Source organism: Salvelinus fontinalis, chromosome 7 (genome assembly GCF_029448725.1).
Source record: "Salvelinus fontinalis isolate EN_2023a chromosome 7, ASM2944872v1, whole genome shotgun sequence".
Taxonomy (NCBI): domain Eukaryota; kingdom Metazoa; phylum Chordata; class Actinopteri; order Salmoniformes; family Salmonidae; genus Salvelinus; species Salvelinus fontinalis.
The window spans coordinates 39,740,079-39,758,070 of NC_074671.1; the positions used below are offsets into that span (position 1 = coordinate 39,740,079).

Genomic DNA, 17,992 nt, shown 5'->3' on the forward strand with positions numbered 1-17,992 from the left:
TTGGATAGACATCCAAATACACCTCTGCTGTTTTCAATCAGGATCTCAGCGATCACTGCCTCATTGCCTGCATCCGCTATGGGTTCGTGGTCAAACGACCACCCCTCATCACTGTCAAACGCTCCCTAAAACACTTCTGCGAGTAGGCCTTTGTAATCGACCTGGCCCAGGTATCGTGGAAGGATATTGACCTCATCCCGTCAGTCGAGGGTGCCTGGTCGTTCTTTAAAAGTAATTTCCTCACCATCTTAAATAAGCATGCCCCTTTCAAAAAATGTAAAACTAAGAACAGATATAGCCCTTGGTTCACTCCAGACCTGACTGCCCTTGACCAGTACAAAAACATCCTGTGGCGGACTGCAATAGCATCGAATAGTCCCCGCGATATGCAACTGTTCAGGGAAGTCAGGAACCAATACACAGAGTCAGTCAGGAAAGCAAAGGCTAGCTTTTTCAAACAGAAATTTGCATCCTGTAGCTAACTCCAAAAGGTTTTGGGACACTGTAAAGTCCATGGAGAACAAGAGCACCTCCTCCAAGCTGCCCACTGCACTGAGGCTATGCGACACGGTCACCATCGATAAATCCATGATAATCGAAAATTTCAATAAGCATTTCTCTACGGCTGGCCATGCTTTCCTCCTGGCTACCCCAACCCCGGCCAACAGCTCCGCACCCCTCGCAGCTCTACTTGCCCGAGCCTCCCCAGCTTCTCCTTCACCCAAATCCAGATCACAGATGTTCTGAAAGAGCTGCAAAACCTAGACCCGTACAAATCAGCTGGGCTAGACAATCTGGACCCTCTCTTTCTAAAATTATCTGCCGCCATTGTTGCAACCCCTATTACCAGTCTGTTCAACCTCTCTTTTATTTTGTCCGAGATCCCTAAAGATTGGAAAGCTACAGTGGTCATCCCCCTCTTCTGTTACAGACCTATATCAATCCTGCCCTGCCATTCTAAAGTCTTTGAAAGCCAAGTTAATAAACAGATCACTGACCATTTCGAATCCCACCGTACCTTCTCCGCTCTGCAATCCGGTTTCCGAGCTGTTCACGGGTGCACCTCTGCCACAATCAAGGTACTAAATTATATCATAACCGCCATCGATAAAAGACAGTACTGTGTAGCCGTCTTCATCGACCTGGCCAAGGCTTTCGACTCTGTCAATCACCGTATTCTTATTGGCAGACTCAATAGCCTTGGTTTCTCAAATGACTGTCTTGCCTGGTTCACCAACTACTTCGCAGATAGAGTTCAGTGTGTAAAATCGGAGGGCCTGTTGTCCGAACCTCTGGCAGTCTCTATGGGGGTACCACAGGATTCAATTCTCGGGCCGACTCTTTTCTCTGTATACATCAATGATGTCGCTCTTGCTGCTGGTGATTCTCTGATCCACCTCTACGCAGACGACACCATTCTGTATACATCTGGCCCTTCTTTGGACACTGTGTTAACTAACCTCCAAACAAGCTTCAATGCCATGCAACACTCCCTCCGTTGCCTCCAACTGCTCTTAAACGCTAGCAAAACCAAATGCATGCTTTTCAACCGTTCGCTGCCCCCACCCGTCCGCCCGCCCGACTAGCATCACTACTCTGGACGGTTCTGACCTAGAATATGTGGACAACTACAAATACCTAGGTGTCTGGCTAGACTGTAAACTCTCCTTCCAGACTCATACCAAACATCTCCAATCCAGAATTAAATCTAGAATCGGCTTTCTATTTCGCTACAAAGCCTCCTTCACTCACGCCGCCAAACTTACCTTAGTAAAACTGACTATCCTACCGATCCTCGACTTCGGCGATGTCATCTACAAAATAGCTTCCAATACTCTACTCAGCAAATTGGATGCAGTCTATCACAGTGCCATCCGTTTTGTCACCAAAGCGCCTTATACCACCCACCCCTGCGACCTGTATGCTCTAGTCGGCTGGCCCTTGCTACATATTCGTCGCCAGACCCACTGGCTCCAGGTCATCTACAAGTCTATGCTAGGTAGAGCTCGGCCTTATCTCCAGCTCACTGGTCACGATAACAACGCCCACCCGTAGCACGCGCTCCAGCAGGTATATCGCACTGGTCATTCCCAAAGCCAACACCTCCTTTGGCCACCTTTCCTTCCAGTTCTCTGCTGCCAGTGACTGGAACAAATTGCAAAAATCGCTGAAGCTGGGACTTACATTTGCCTCATTAACTTTAAACATCAGCTATCTGAGCAGCTAACCGATCGCTGCAGCTGTACATAGTCCATCTGTAAATAGCCCACCCAATCTACCTACCTCATCCCCATATTGATTTTATTTACTTTGCTGCTATTTTGCATACCAGTATCACTACTTACACACCATCATCTGCTCATCTATCACTCCAGTGTTAATCTGCTAAATTGTAATTACTTTGCTACTATGGCCTATTTATTGCCATACCTCCTCATGCCATTTGCACACACTGTATATAGACTTTCTTTTTTTCTATTGTGTTTATTGACTGTACGCTTGTTTATTCCATGTAACTCTGTGTTGTTGTTTTTGTCGCACTGCTTTGCTTTATCTTGGCCAGGTCGCAGTTGTAAATGAGAACTTGTCCTCAACTAGCTTACCTGGTTAAATAAAAGTTAAATAAAATAATAAAACATTACTTTATGTGCAGGTTAAGCAGGTTGTTAGCTCACCCATGTTAATGAATAGACATTACTGTATGTGCAGGTTAAGCAGGTTGATAGCATAAGAGAAAACGACACCCATCAAATAAGTATCCAATGAATTGTTTTCCTATAATAAAGGTTGTTGACACTGGAGTGAAATCGGGTAATTGGGTAATTTTCTGTGGTTTTATAAATAGAAGGTTAGGCATCTTCAGGCAGGTTTGCTGTGAGAACCTCAATGACAATGGTGGTGGAGATGTCTCACCGTGTGTGTTGTCTCGTTGCAGGCAGGAGCCTGGCCCCTCACACACATCTCTTCCTCCACCTTTGCCATCCCACAGGAGCTGGAGAAGAGTGTACAGATGGTGAGTAGCGGTTCAGGAGACTTAGATGTGGTTGTTTGGAGAGGGCATTCCCATAGAAATAACACTTTATTTCTGTGATTGCCCCAAGATTACACCGAGCTATTCAACAAAACTGCATATCTTCATCTGATGTAATTCTAACATAATTATGTTTTTCTCTACAGTTTGAGATGTTCTATAATCAGCACTTCAGTGGGAGGAAGTTGACTTGGCTGCACTATCTCTGCACAGGTATGTATGTGTGCGCGCGCGCGCACGCACGGCAGGGGATAGTAGTATAGAAAACCCCGTGCAAAATATGTGGAATTTTTTGTTAGCAGCAGTACTCTATTTTTCACTGAAGCTGCTACTACATGGAAGGCCCACTTGCTACTCACTGAAATCACATCCATAGCTCGACAGAAGTGACAGGATGATTATTCCATAGTCTAAAATGGATTGTGTGTATGCTCTGCAGTGTTTTATCCCAAATCTTCGTGACACTATTACATGTTAGTAGAGAGGCTCTGATTCTAACTAACGCTGCACCTGGCACTACTACTGCATAATCCATGAAATCCCACAGCGCTAAGACTGTGATAACTCCCTCAAAGCTTACAACAGCATACATACGTCAGGTGCAATCCCGACACTGACACTGCAGTTAACGCATTGGAACTAAATCCCTGTGTGCGTTTACAAGAATACCCAGAGAACACATCAGGATTGGGGATTAATTTTTTCTGATTTCTTCTTGGTTTTGCTTACACTTGAGAGCAGTGTTTTTGTATATACAAATACAAACCTGTTATCAATAGGTGGTGTGGCGAATAAGATGGTGGTACAGCATTGGTGATGACGATGATTGGCTCCTTTCTCTCTTTAGGTGAGGTGAAGATGAACTATCTCTCCAAGCCCTATGTTGCCATGGTGACCACCTACCAGATGGCGGTGCTGCTGGCCTTCAACAACAGTGAGACGGTGTGTTACAAAACCAACATGTTTAGTGGAAATGGATGTTTTAACTGCCTTGAGCACTAACTACCTCCACATCCTAACAGGTGGAAAAGGACTGTGTTAACTGTGCCCTAAGCACTGAGCAAGTTCAATAACTGTGCCCTAAGCACTGAACTAGCTCTGTATCATATCCTAACAGGTGGGCTACAAGGAGCTCCAAGACTCCACCCAGATGAACGAGAAGGAGCTTCAGAAGACCATCAAGTCCCTGCTGGACGTCAAGATGCTTAACCACGACTCTCAAAAGGTCAGGGGTCAGATATCAGCAGCCACAGAATCACCCGGAGACCCAGAGTCAGCAGTGTCTTCTTTAGTGGTTAGATGGATTTAAAAGTAGCTCATCTTGGCATTTTTATTATTTCTCAGTCCTTTTGGTGGATACAATGTATGTAACTATTTTCTTGTCTTCAGGAGGAAATCGATACTGAGTCCACTTTTTCACTAAATATGAGTTTCACCAGTAAAAGAACAAAGTTCAAGATCACAACGTCAATGCAGAAAGACACACCACAGGTACAGTACCCTACTACACTGAGAGCTCAGTCTGTATCCATCCAACAATGCAAACACCTATTCTCTGAAAGTGTCTGCCTCTGTTTAAACGTGTGTGTGTTTCTCCAACCTTGCAGGAGATGGAGCAGACGAGGAGTGCAGTGGACGAGGACCGCAAAATGTATTTACAAGCTGCTATAGTGAGAATCATGAAAGCACGCAAAGTGCTCAGACACAACGCACTCATACAGGAGGTGAGTTCAACTCCTGTCATATTCCACAAACCCATGTAGAAATAGCACCCCAGGTCTGTACTGTACATAAACATGGTCCTGAGAGGGAGATAGAGAGATATCAAGGCTACAGGTTCAAGCAATGTCTGTGAATGGTACAGGCAAGTTACTGTTCAGATACGATACAGAGCTTTACCTGCTAGTCCTGAGAGACCGGTTGAAACAAGGGAATGGAGAGATCCAAGGGTTTTCCTGAGGACAGAGCAGTCACCTGACCAGTCGGACTACATCCTCCCTGGTTTAGGTCTCTAGTCTAGCCCCTGGCTCTCTTCCTCCTGTGTTGATGTTCTGGTTTGTTGTGTCAGGGAGGTAAATTCCTTCCTTGATGGTGAGATATCATCTCTGAGGCCGGGACACAGAACAGAGTGATGTCAGGAATGAGTGTCTCTCCTCTGGAATGATCTTCGAACACGCCTGGGGACTAGGAGAAGACTGCAGCACATTGCTTTCTGCTGTCATCATCTATCTATCTCTCTCACTCACATATATCCTGTCTCCCCAACAACACAACACACCTCAAAACACTATTTTATTTTCCCTCTCTGTACTTTAATGGTTCAATATTTCAGTCATTGCATAAAATTAGGACTTAAGTGACTGGTTTAGTGGCGCACTCTCCCCACCACATACAGTCCCCTACATATACTCCAACATTTTGGATTTGAGATCAAATGTTTCATATGAGGTGACAATACAGAATGTCACCTTGTATTTAAGGGTATTTTTGTACATATCTGTTTTATCGTTTAGAAATGAAAGCACTATATATCTAGTACTCCCATTTTGAAGGTGTCATAAATATTTTGACAAATTCACTTATGTGTAGTAAAGTAGTCAAAAGTGTAGTATTTGGTCCCATATTCCTAGCACACAATAGCTACATCAAGCTTGTGACTGTACAAACTTGTTGGATGTATTTGCAGTTTGTTTTGGTTGTGTTTCGGAATATGTTGTGCCCAATAAAAATGAGGAGAGCTTCCTGTCTACCAGAACACAGAGGGGGTTCTTTAATGGAAGCCTCTCCAACATAATCCAGGTAGAATCAGGCATTCCCCAGGGCAGCTGTCAAGGCCCCTTTACTTTTTGCAATCTTTATTAATGACATGCTTTGAGTAAAGCCAGTGTGTCTATGTATGTGGATGACTCAACACTATACATGTCAGCTACTACAGCAAGTGAAATTATTGCAACACTTAACAAAGAGCTGCAGTTTCAGAATAGGTGACAAGAAATAGGTTAGTCCTAAATATTTCAAAAGCATTGTATTTGGGACAAATAATTCACTAAACCTTAAACCTCAACAACATCTTCTAATGAATAATGTGGAAATTGAGCAAGTTGAGGTGACTAAACTGCTTGGAGTAACCCTGAATTGTAATTGTCATGGTCAAAACATGTTGACGCAACAGTCGCTAAGATGGGGAGAAGTCTGTCCATAATAAAGCATTGCTCTGCTGCCTTAACAACACTATCAACAAGGCAGGTCCTACATGCCCTAGTTTTGTCACACATTGACTACTGTCCAGTTGTGTGGTCAGGTGCCACAAAGATGGACTTACGAAAATTACAATTGGCTCAGAACAGGGCAGCACTGCTGACCCTTAAATGTACACAAAGAGCTAACATGAATATGTCAATCTCTCATGGCTCAAAGTAGAGGAGAGATTGACCTTATCACTACTTGTTTTTGTAATAAAGTATTGACATGCTGATTCCACCTAGCTGTTTGTTTAAACTACTAGCACACAGCTCAGACACCCATGCATATCCCACAAGACATGCCACCAGAGGTCTTATCACAATCCCCAAGTCCAGAACAGACTATGGGAGGCACACAGTACTGCATAGAGCCATGGCAACATGGAACTCTATTCCACATCAGGTAAATGATGCAAGCAGTAGAATCAGATAAAAAAAAATCACCTCATGGAACAGCGGGGACTGTGAAGAGACACACACACAGGCACATACACGTGCACTCTACACACACATACACATGGCTTTTGTATTGTAGATACACTGTATATACAAAAGTATGTGGACACCCCTTCAAGTTAGTGGATTCGTCTATTTCAGCCACACCCGTTGCTGATAGGAGTATAAAATCGAGCACACAGACATGCAATCACCATAGACAAACATTGTCAGTAGAATGGCCTTACTGAAGAGTTGAGTGACTTTCAAAGTGGCACCGTCATAGGATGCCACCTTTCCAACAAGTCAGTTAATCACATTTCTGCCCAGCTAGAGCTGCCCCTGTCAACTGTAAGTGTATTGTGACGTGGAGACGTCTAGGAGCAACAACAGCTCAGCCGCTACGTGGTAGGCCACACAAGCTCACAAATCGGGACCGGCGAGTCCTGAAGCCCGTAGAAATCGTCTGTCCTCGGTTGCAACACTTACTACCGCGTTTCAAACTGCCTTTGGAAGTAACATCAGCACAAGAACTGTTCGTCGGGAGCTTCATGAAATAGGTTTCCATGGCTGAGCAGCAGCACATAAGCCTAAGATCTCTTGTGGCTGAATGGAAGCAAGTTCCCGCAGTAATGTTCCATCTTCTAGTGGAAAGCCTTCCCAGAAGAGTGGAGGCTGTTGCAGCAGCAAAGGGGGGACCAACTCCATATTAATGCCCATGATTTTGCAATGAGATGTTCGATGAGCAGGTGTCCACATACCTTTGGTCATGTGGTAGTAGATTAGTGGCCTGAGGGCACACAATGTGTTGTGAAAAGCGTTATGAAATGTCATGTAATAACACTTTTTAAAATTCTCTATTGTATGTACTTTCCTAAATGTAGCTGGACCCCAGGAAGAGTAGCTCCTGCTTTGATATCAGCTAATGGGGATCCTTAATGAATATAAAGTTACTTTTTGTAAATATAAATAGCATATGTTTCTGGACACTTATACAGTAATGTGGATGCTACCATGATTACGGATAATCATGAATTGTGAGAAAGTTACAGTGGCACAAAGATCATACCCCCAAGACATGCTAACTTCTCACCATTACCAATAACGGGAGGTTAGCATTTTTGGGGGGGTATGATATTTATGCCTTGTAATCATTATTATTATTCACGATTCTACCAACAACAGAGTAACACAGGCAGTTAATTTCTCTCTTTCTGTCTGTCCATTTCTTCCCTCAGGTCATCAACCAGTCCAAAGCCAGATTTAACCCCAGTATCAGCATGATCAAGAAGTGCATCGAGGTGCTCATTGACAAGCAGTACATTGAGCGGAGCCAGAGCTCTGCAGACGAGTACAGCTATGTGGCATAATGGAGGAATAATGGCATATTAGGCCCCCTACCCCAACCTAACCGCAGGTTAAGCAAAGAACGACAGAGACCATTCTTCTTCATATATTTTCGGGCTGTTGCTGTCTCGCGTGCTCCCGTAGGGAGGGAGGGATGAAGCAGGACTATGTGCCTCCATCTTGGAAACAAACAAAACAAGTCACCCCAGACAGCCACCGAAACACGACACCTTCTGACCCCCCCTTTCTGATTTTATGCTGTTTACATCACCAGTGCCACGCACCGTTGCGTCAATGAAAATGCCTATAGCTATCCGTGTGCAAAGCTGATAATACATTTTTTGTTGACTTAACCGAAAACAAAGAAGAATGGAAAAAGAGCGAGTGAGCTGTGACATTGACGGAAATGTTGGAGACTAGACGTGGAAAACCATGCTTTCTTTTCTCACATTTGCAGTTTTCTTTTTTTATGTATCGAAGTTAGAAAACAATATTGTAATAAAACCGGTATACTGATAATTGTATCTACTTTCAAATGTAAAGAACAAACAAATTGAGGTGACAAACATGGTCCTGCTGCTTGTCAAATAAATAAATAAAAACACTGAGGGATTTTGGGAAATATTTCAAAGGATTGTGTATGTGTTAGTGTAGCCTCTGCTTCCAGGCCTCGCTCACGTTGTGGTAGAGGCTAGTGTCAGTGTGATGAGAAACTAAGGGGATGGATGGAATGTCTATCTTTATTACAGAAGCCTACCTCTAGGGAGAGTGCAAGAGGACCCATTGTTATGAATAATTATGGAGTTACACATTGTTACGTAACTTACAATGCTGCATTCTTGTATTCCAATGATGTTGACTGCTTGTTTGTTCATGCAAGAGACAAGACCAGGGTCCACTGGTTACAACACCTTACCAACCAGGAGCTGTACAAAACTCTGCCCAGGATCAGTGAGAAGATCAACGGCCGTATGTATCAAGCATATTGGAGAAGGAATGCTAGGATCAGGTAACTCCTGTCCATTAAATCCTATTCATTATGATCTAAAAGACTAAACTGATCCTAGTTGAGCACTCCTACTGTGAGATGCTTGATACATATAGAGCCAGGAGGCTGAGATTTGCTGGTCACTGTTTCAGCCATCCTGAGCAAGGCACAAGCAGTCATACTTTGGGTACCCTCTAATGGGCTCCAGAGTGGTGCAGCAGTCTAAGGCACTGCATCTCAGTGCAAGACGCGTCACTATATTCCCTGGTTCGAATCCAGGCCCTATCACGTCCGGTTGTGATTGGGAGTCCCATAGGGTGGCACACAATTGGTCCAACGTCGTCCTGGTTTGGCCAGGATACGCCGTCATTGTAAATAAGAATTTGTTCTTAACTGACTTGCCTAGTAAAAAAAAAAAAACGTATAATGGGAGTAGACCTGGAAGACCACATGAAACATGCGTGGACAACATCTGCCGATACACTGGTCTCAGAACAACAGAGAGCTATGGCATGACATCCCATCCCCATAAGCAAGTAAGCACATTACTTTATATTAAGCCTACAACTCTATATAAGTACTGTGTATTGAACAAAAATATAAATGCAACATGTAAAGTTTTGGTCCCAATTCTCCTTATGCACCAAAAGCTTATTTTCTCAAATTGTGTGCACATCCCTTTTAGTGAGCATTTCTCCTTTGCCAAGATAATCCATCCACCTGACAGGTGTAGCATATCAAGAAGCTGATTAAACAGCATGATCATTACACAGGTGCACACATCCGGCTTCACCTGCGGGATAGTCTGAGATCATCATTATGTAGTAATGCCCTTTTGTGGGGGAAAACTGATTGGCTGGGCCTGGCTCCCAAGTGGGTGGGCCTATGCCTTCCTTATGGATATAGATATATAGCTAATAGAATTGGATTTTGTGTTCAGAAAGTCCAATGGTTTGTTTTTTTCCCTAAAATCTGATGAATCAGCAGTGAGCTCTGTACTCCAGCACTTTGGATTTGAAATTATACAATGACTATGGAGTTAAAGTGCAGACTGTCAGCTTTAATTTGAGGGTATTTTTATCGATATCAGGTTTACATTTACAAATTACAGCAATTTTTGGTACCCAATTTTTGAAAATTGCTCCCAAGGATGAACCAGACTTGTGTAGGTCTACAATTTTTTTATGAGGTCTTGGCTGATTTATTTAGATTTTCCTAAGATGTCAAGCAAAGAGGCACTGAGTGTGAAGGTAGGCCTTGAAATACATCCACAGGTACACCTCCAATTGACTCAAATGATGTCAATTAGCTTATCGGAAGCTTCTAAAGCCATGGCATAATTTTATGAAATTTTCCAAGCTGTTTAAGGCACGGTCAACTTAGTGTATGTAAACTTCTGACCTACTGGAATTGTGATCCAGTGAATTATAAGTGAAATAATCTGTCTGTAAACAATTGTTGGAAAAATGACTTGTGCATGCACAAAGTAGATGTCCTAACCAACTTGCCAAAACTCTAGTTATCAAGAAATTTGTGGAGTGGTAGAAAAACGAGTTTTGATGACTCCAACCTAAGTGTATGTAAACTTCCGACTTCAACTGTACACTACATGCAAGAAGTCTCCATCCTTTACGTTGTGCATGAATTATGAAAAATGATGAACGTTTTTTTGTTAAAATATTAATGGATTTTAGGAGCCGTAAGAGATCATTGTCTCCTATAAACTTTGAACAGTAAGTAGCCACGCCTCGAGTGAGGTCAGAGAGAGTGTCAGCCTGATGGAACCGGCCCTTTTGACCAGAGTGCATAAAAGGATTGGTAAAGAAATTAACATTTAGACCAGGAAAGATTGGGAGCTGCAGCTCACTTCTAATGTGGTTTGAACTCTGATACTCAACATGAGGTTGAGACAATAATGTCAATCACTGGTACGGCTGATTAGCTGCCCAAAGTAAAATCTCTTAGAAAGTGAATTTAAGTGGGATCATTCTACTGCTCTGTCAAATCACCGTAGTACACTAGTATCATTACCCCACTGGAACCATCGACACGACTGGCTAGCCTATCTTCAAAGAAGCTTCAGGAGTGAATGAGAGGAGGTAAAGGTAAATACATGAATGATGTCTTACTCAAAACGGTCGGCAGTTCATGTGCAAAGTATATGATTACTGTGAAAGTAGTTCCTAAAATGTATCAACGATAAGTCTCTCTCTCTCTCTCTCTCTCTCTCTGTCTCTCTCTGTCTCTGTCGTTGTGTAAGAAGCAGCCATATGTTGTGTCAGTCCGCTAGGGCCCTTTTCCTAATGTTTTAAGTATGTATGTTTATCCTGTGTTATCATTTAGTTAGCTAGTAATTCATTAAATCAATTTGTGTGGTACTGAATCGTAAGTGAGGCTGGGTTTTTTGCAGATGCAGGAGGTTACGACTGTTCGGAGTGATGTTATGATTAATACATTGACTGTTTTGTGGATGTGATAGGTAAAGTTTAATTCGGGAGATGGTAACTCTTTAACTTCTCTGGGATATGTGGGACGGTAGCGTCCCACTTGGCCAAAATCCAGAAAAAATGTAGCGCGCCAAATTCAAATATATTACTAAAAAAATATATCTTTCATGAAATCACACATGAAAGACACCAAATTAAAGCTACACATGTTGTGAATCCAGCCAACATGTCTGATTTCAAAAAGGATTTACAGGGAAAGCCCACCAAACAATTATGTTAGCTCAGTACATAGCCACAGAAAAACACACATTTTCCCAGCAAAAGATACTCACAAAAAGCAGAAATAGAGATAAAATGAATCACTAACCTTTGATGATCTTCATCAGATGACACTCATAGGACATCATGTTACACAATACATTTATGTTTTGTTCGATAATGTGCATATTTATATCCACAAATTAGTTATTTTTGCTAGTATGTTTAGTGCACATATCCAAACGCTCGCGCAAATGCAGGCAAACGTCGGACAAAAACGTCAAAAAGTTATATTACAAGTCGAATAAACTGGTCAAACTTAGTAGAGAATCAATCTTCAGGATGTTGTTATCATATATATCCAATAACGTTCCAACCGGCCCATTCCTTCATGTCTGTAGAAGTTATGGAACGCAAGGCGATATCATGAGGAAAGCTCGTGACCAAGAACTGGCAATCTGCCAGACCAATGACTGAAACACCTCGCATTCAGCCCCACATCACACTAGAGGCTTCGTTTAGCGTTCTACAGACTGTTGACATCTAGTGGAAGGCGTAGGAAGTGCAAACAGATCCATATATTACAGGGAATTGAATAGGCAAAGACTTTAACATCGACCAGTCTAAGAATTCTCACTTCCTGTTTGGATTTTTCTCAGGTTTTTGCCTGCCATATGAGTTCTGTTATACTCACAGACATCATTCAAACAGTTTTAGAAACTTCAGAAGGTGTTTTCTATCCACTAGTAATAATAATATGCATATATTAGCATCTGGGACAGAGTAGGAAGCAGTTCACTATGGGCACGCAATTCATCCAAAAGTGAAAATGCTGCCCCCTATATCAAAGTAGTTAAACATCCACTCTCGTGGTGCCCCAAATTCCTAATGATTTAATTGTTACATGATTAATTTAATCGGGTAACAATTAAACATGGTTAGTTGATTCAATAAATAACAGTCATCAGATTAATGAAAGTACACAACAGAGCCAAAGGAGGAAAAGATGGGGGATTGGAGATTCACTGAGAGAAAGTAGAAGGGGCTATTTTCTCTCTCTTGCTCTCTGAGTCTCCAATCCCCCTGCCTTCCTCCCTTGCTCCATCCCTCCCTTCATGGGTAGAGGGGGAGAGAGAGGGTGAGAGAAGGAGGTGTAGACAACTGTCTTGTCCACTACCAGCCAAAAGCACCTCTTTATCCGGGGAGATCCTGACAGATCCTGAGACAGAAAGAGGGATGAATAGAAGCCTGAGGAAGAAGAATATGGAGCACCGGGAGACTGAGGGAGAGTGTGTGTGTCTGCTAAGGATTACACTATTACCGTGTAACAGTAACCAATGGTTATGGATGAATACTGAACAGCTGATTGAAGACGGGACAGCCAGGCATTCGTGTGGTTGAGTCTCTTTTTGTGGTAACATGGACTCTTAAGTGGTTTTAAGCTTTGTTGCTCCTTGCTGAAACAAGTAAACAAGTCTTCGGTTGACTTGGCAACACTCCCCTCCCTGCAGCAGCACAAATAAATATAATGAATAAAACGGGCTTGGAACCTCTAACCCTGGCAAAAGGACTGGTAAACTCATGGGTGTCATACTTAGGCCGTTTGATTTGTACACACACACACATTTGCATTATGTTTCCGAGTAAGGAATTATTCAAACAATCTATTTAGAATACACTAACTAGCCCCCATTCAATGGTGTCTTCAGACATGGACAAAACTTCCCCTCTGAGGGACTATGTGATATCCATTCTTCTTTCAGCTAAAATACACTGTTTTGCCAGGAGAGTTGGTTGTTTTAGGACCATGGTTTTGAAATCAGGCCAAGTTACTGGGCTTTCCTTTCAAGGGGCACTCAGTAGATTTGGGCACATAGCTGTTTATGATATGCCTAGCATGACAGCTTGCTTCGACTTTGCCATTTCACCAAATTATTCCTGACAACGTGCCTGTATAACTAGTGTTTTAAACCAGACCTGGAATTCGGCACTACTGATGAAAAAAACACACACACACACACACACACACACACACACACACACACACACACACACACACACACACACACACACACACACACACACACACACACACACACTTCCCTGTACACACTCCCCCACTGCTCTCTCTCTGTGTCATGCTAGGATGTTTGTCTCTGTTGACAGCTGTCAGGGCTAGTCTATCTCTAGTGTCTGAACATTTTGCCAAACAGCCCTAATAGCTGCCAGCGTGGACTCCCTGGGCCAGCCCTGCAACACAGAGAGGCTGATTTAGGTCAGGCACTGCCCAAGGGGACATAAACAGAGGTGACATAGCCAGGCCCCCTGCTGGGATGGGAATCCCCGTTACCCCACACTCCCGGAGGCCCCGGAGCTTTCCAGGACCCGCTAAGATAACAGGCCCCGTCTCCTACTAGGGGCATATGGGACAGATATTTGACTGATACACACCGCAGGCCCACTGATTTACTGACACAGAGGAGAGGCTGGATTCTCATCTTGTGGCCCTGAATTCATGAATCTGAGGTGTTTTTATTTTATGTCTGATGGAATAGTTGTCTGTGTCACGCATACCTTGGGATTGTATTTGCTGAAGTCAGAGATGTTTTAGGCTTTGTACAAGCATATCCATCAGATTTTTGCATGTTCTAATCTGACATGGTTGATTATAGTTATTATACCTTTTCTGAGGGTGCCATTGGCTTTTCTTATAGTCTTCCAGTCCAATGTCAAATATTCAAAGATAGTTTCTCTCTTAAACAATATGATTTTTTCAGGGAATTTTCTGAATTTGGTTTGCTAATCCTTGAATCTAGGAACATCCCATGTCAAATGTCACTATTCTTTACTACACCTGACCTTTTACACATGTGTAAAGCAACCAGCGAGCAACCATTTTTGCATGCCAATTAGGCCTTTAAGTTACTGGTAGGTCTCAAGTGGCCATACACCATGAAGCACTCTCTCTCTGTCTTATCTTCCCACTTCAATGGTTCTCTGAAACCTTCTCTGTGTAATTCCTCCCCTCCCTCTGCCTCAAAGTCGCTCCAAGGTTGGTGCTTCAAATTGCCTCTCAAATTGCTTCATGAGGAGAGCCTTGCCACAGCCTCAGCCTGGGTCTTAAACTAAGTTAATATATTAGATCTAATATGATATAAGCCTAGCCGGTATGCATGCCTCGTGTGCTGCAGTAGCGGTGCGTTGGTAAAATCACTGGGGAAGCCAGTTGCATGTAACAGACAAGTATATTTTCCTGACATTTTTAGACCACTTAACAACTATTGATTTAGAACCACAGTTACCACAAGTCACAAAGAAAACAGGAGCTGCCTCAACTATTCCAGCACCATTTCAACTTCAACATTTCAACATCAACAAATCACCTCTGCCTAGTCTAATACAGTGACAACTAAAAGATACCAAAAACAATTTAGTCCAATCAATATAAGCTAAATATGATGTGGCTGTCCATGGTTCTGATTTCTGTTTGTGCGCTTGTGCTTTTGCGTGCGTTCGTGCAAGTAGAAAACATGTTGACTCACCCTACTTGTAGAGAAACGCCAATGCCACCCTCCTTTCTTTCATGTTGACGAAACGGACTATCACTCTATCATACAGTGCACGCTTTTATTTTTTGTTGTCCTAGGCTACTGGGCTAAAATGCTTGCTAGCTAGCCTAACTTCAATTCCACGACACCATTTTGTTGCTCCCAGCCTATAGACAGAAACCAAAACAAGAAACGCCCGTGCTCAGGTCTGTTCAACGCTGGTCCGACCAATCGGATTCCACGCTTCAAGATTGCTTCGATCACGTGGACTGGGATATGTTCCGCATAGTGTCGGACAATAACATTGATGAATACGCTGATTCGGTGAGTGAGTTTATTAGCAAGTGCATCGGTGATGTTGTACCCACTATTAAAACCTTCCCCAACCAGAAACCGTGGATTGATGGCAGCATTCGCGCAAAACTGAAAGCGCAAATCACTGCTTTTAATCAGGGCAAGGCGCCCGGAAATATGACCGAATACAAACAGTGTAGCTATTCCCTCCACAAGGCAATCAAACAAGCTAAGCGTCAGTATAGAGACAAAGTAGAGTCGCAATTCAACGGCTCAGACATGAGAGGTATGTGGCAGGGTCTACAGTCAATCACGGACTACAAAAAGAAAACCAGCCCCGTCGCGGACCACGATGTCTTGCTCCCAGACAAACAGGACAATACAGTGCCACCGGCACGGCCCGCTACCAACACCTGCGGGCTCTCCTTCACTGCAGCTAATGTGAGTAAAACATTTAAACGTGTTAACCCTCGCAAGGCTGCCGGCCCAGACGGCATCCCTAGCCACGTCCTCAGAGCATGTGCAGACCAGCTGGCTGGTGTGTTTACGGACATATTCAATCAATCCTTATCCCAGTCTGCTGTTCCCATGTGCATCAAGAGGGCCACCATTGTTCCTGTTCCCAAGAAAGCTAAGGTAACTGAGCTAAATGACTATTGCCCCGTAGCACTCACATCTGTCATCATGAAGTGCTTTGAGAGACTAGTCAAGGACCATATCACCTCCACCCTACCTGACAGCCTAGACCCACTCCAATTTGCTTACTGCCCCAATAGGTTCACAGACGACGCAATCACAATCACACTGCACACTGCCCTTTCCCATCTGGACAAGGGGAATACCTATGTAAGAATGCTGTTCATTGACTACAGCTCAGCATTTAACACCATAGTACCCTCCAAACTCGTCATTAAGCTCGAGACCCTACGTCTTTACCCCGCACTGTGCAACTGGGTCCTGGACTTCCTGACGGGCCGCTCCCAGGTGGTGAGGTTAGGTAACAACATCTCCACCCCGCTGATCCTCAACACTGGGGCCCCACAAGAGTGCGTTCTCAGCCCTCTCCTGTGCTCTCTGTTCACCCATGACTGCATGGCCATGCACGCCTCCAACTCAATCATCAAGTTTGCAGACAACACTACAGTGGTAGGCTTGATTACCAACAACAACGAGACGGCCTACAGGGAGGAGGTGAGGGCCCTCGGAGTGTGGTGTCAGGAAAATAACCTCACACTCAATGTCAATAAATCAAAAGAGATGATCGTGGACTTCAGGGAACAGAAGAGGGAGCAGCCCCCTATCCACATCGACGGGACAGTAGTGGAGAAGGTGGAAAGTTTTAAGTTCCTATGCATACACATCACGGACAAACTGAAATGGTCCACCCACACAGACAGCATGGTGAAGAAGGCGTAGCAGCGCCTCTTCAACCTCAGGAGGCTGAAGAAATGTGGCTTGTCACCAAAAACACTCACAAACTTTGAGTGGCTGCTGCCAACATACTGACTCATCTCTAGCCACTTTAATAATAAAAAATTGGATGTAATAATAAAACATTGGATGTAGTAAATGTATCACTAGCTACTTAAAACAGTGCCACTTTATATAATGTTTACATACCCTACATTACTCATCTCATATGTATATACTGTACTCTATACCATCTACGGCATCTTGCCTATGCCGTTCGGCCATCGCTTGTCCATATATATTTTTATGTATATATTCTTATTCATTACTTTACACTAGTTGTGAAACTGCTAGATTACTTGTTAGATATTACTGCATGGTCGGAACTAGAAGCACAAGCATTTCGCTACACTCGCATTAACATATTTAAACCATGTGTATGTGACAAATAAAATTTGATTTGATTTGGGCAACATTAGCTAGTATGTTGTTCAGTAATGTACATACTGAACTTTCATCCTCTAATGCCAGGGGCACAACAATGTATGAATTAATGGTTGGATCAGAATCGCTGTTATAATCATTGCCCAGTACAGGAGAATTAAGTCCAAATCCCTATCTCCATCAATGGCTAATTTGGGAAAGAGACAATTTTAGCTAGCTAGCCGCTGGATGACAACACAACGAGATGCAACAATTCAAGTTGTTTCTGTTAATGACGTATGCTCTCAAAGCATTTTGATTGGAGAGACGCCAAATCCAAGCTTGCTTTCCTTGGCTAATTCTTTATACTTTTTTTGTCAAGGGAAGCATTATCATCTCTAAGACATTCTAAAACACTACTCTCATCTCCTTGCAAGGGGATCAGTCTTTTTCACACAGACATAGCATTCCACAGAGGGTTGAGCTGCACTATGAAATGGAGAGGTCTGTGGACCTAACATACTCCATAAAGGCTCTGGAATGGAGGACAATACACTGAATAATGCATG

At 43.2% G+C, this 17,992-nt stretch overlaps 1 protein-coding gene across 5 annotated transcripts in view; it reads left to right on the top strand.

Moving 5' to 3' along the window:
- LOC129859472 (cullin-2) overlaps positions 1–8,659 on the top strand; it is a 45,187-nt gene extending 36,528 nt beyond the window's left edge. For 3 of the 5 annotated variants that reach the window (XM_055929304.1, XM_055929306.1, XM_055929305.1), the window contains exons 16-22: positions 2,936–3,013; positions 3,178–3,244; positions 3,879–3,973; positions 4,149–4,325; positions 4,421–4,522; positions 4,639–4,755; positions 7,947–8,659. In XM_055929304.1, coding sequence (XP_055785279.1) covers positions 2,936–3,013; positions 3,178–3,244; positions 3,879–3,973; positions 4,149–4,325; positions 4,421–4,522; positions 4,639–4,755; positions 7,947–8,078 — 768 coding nt within the window. In that variant the 3' untranslated portion in view covers positions 8,079–8,659. The remainder of the gene's footprint in view (positions 1–2,935; positions 3,014–3,177; positions 3,245–3,878; positions 3,974–4,148; positions 4,326–4,420; positions 4,523–4,638; positions 4,756–7,946) is intronic. The other 2 variants (XM_055929307.1, XM_055929309.1) reach the window with 1 other exon arrangement.
- Positions 8,660–17,992: the final 9,333 nt, after the last annotated feature.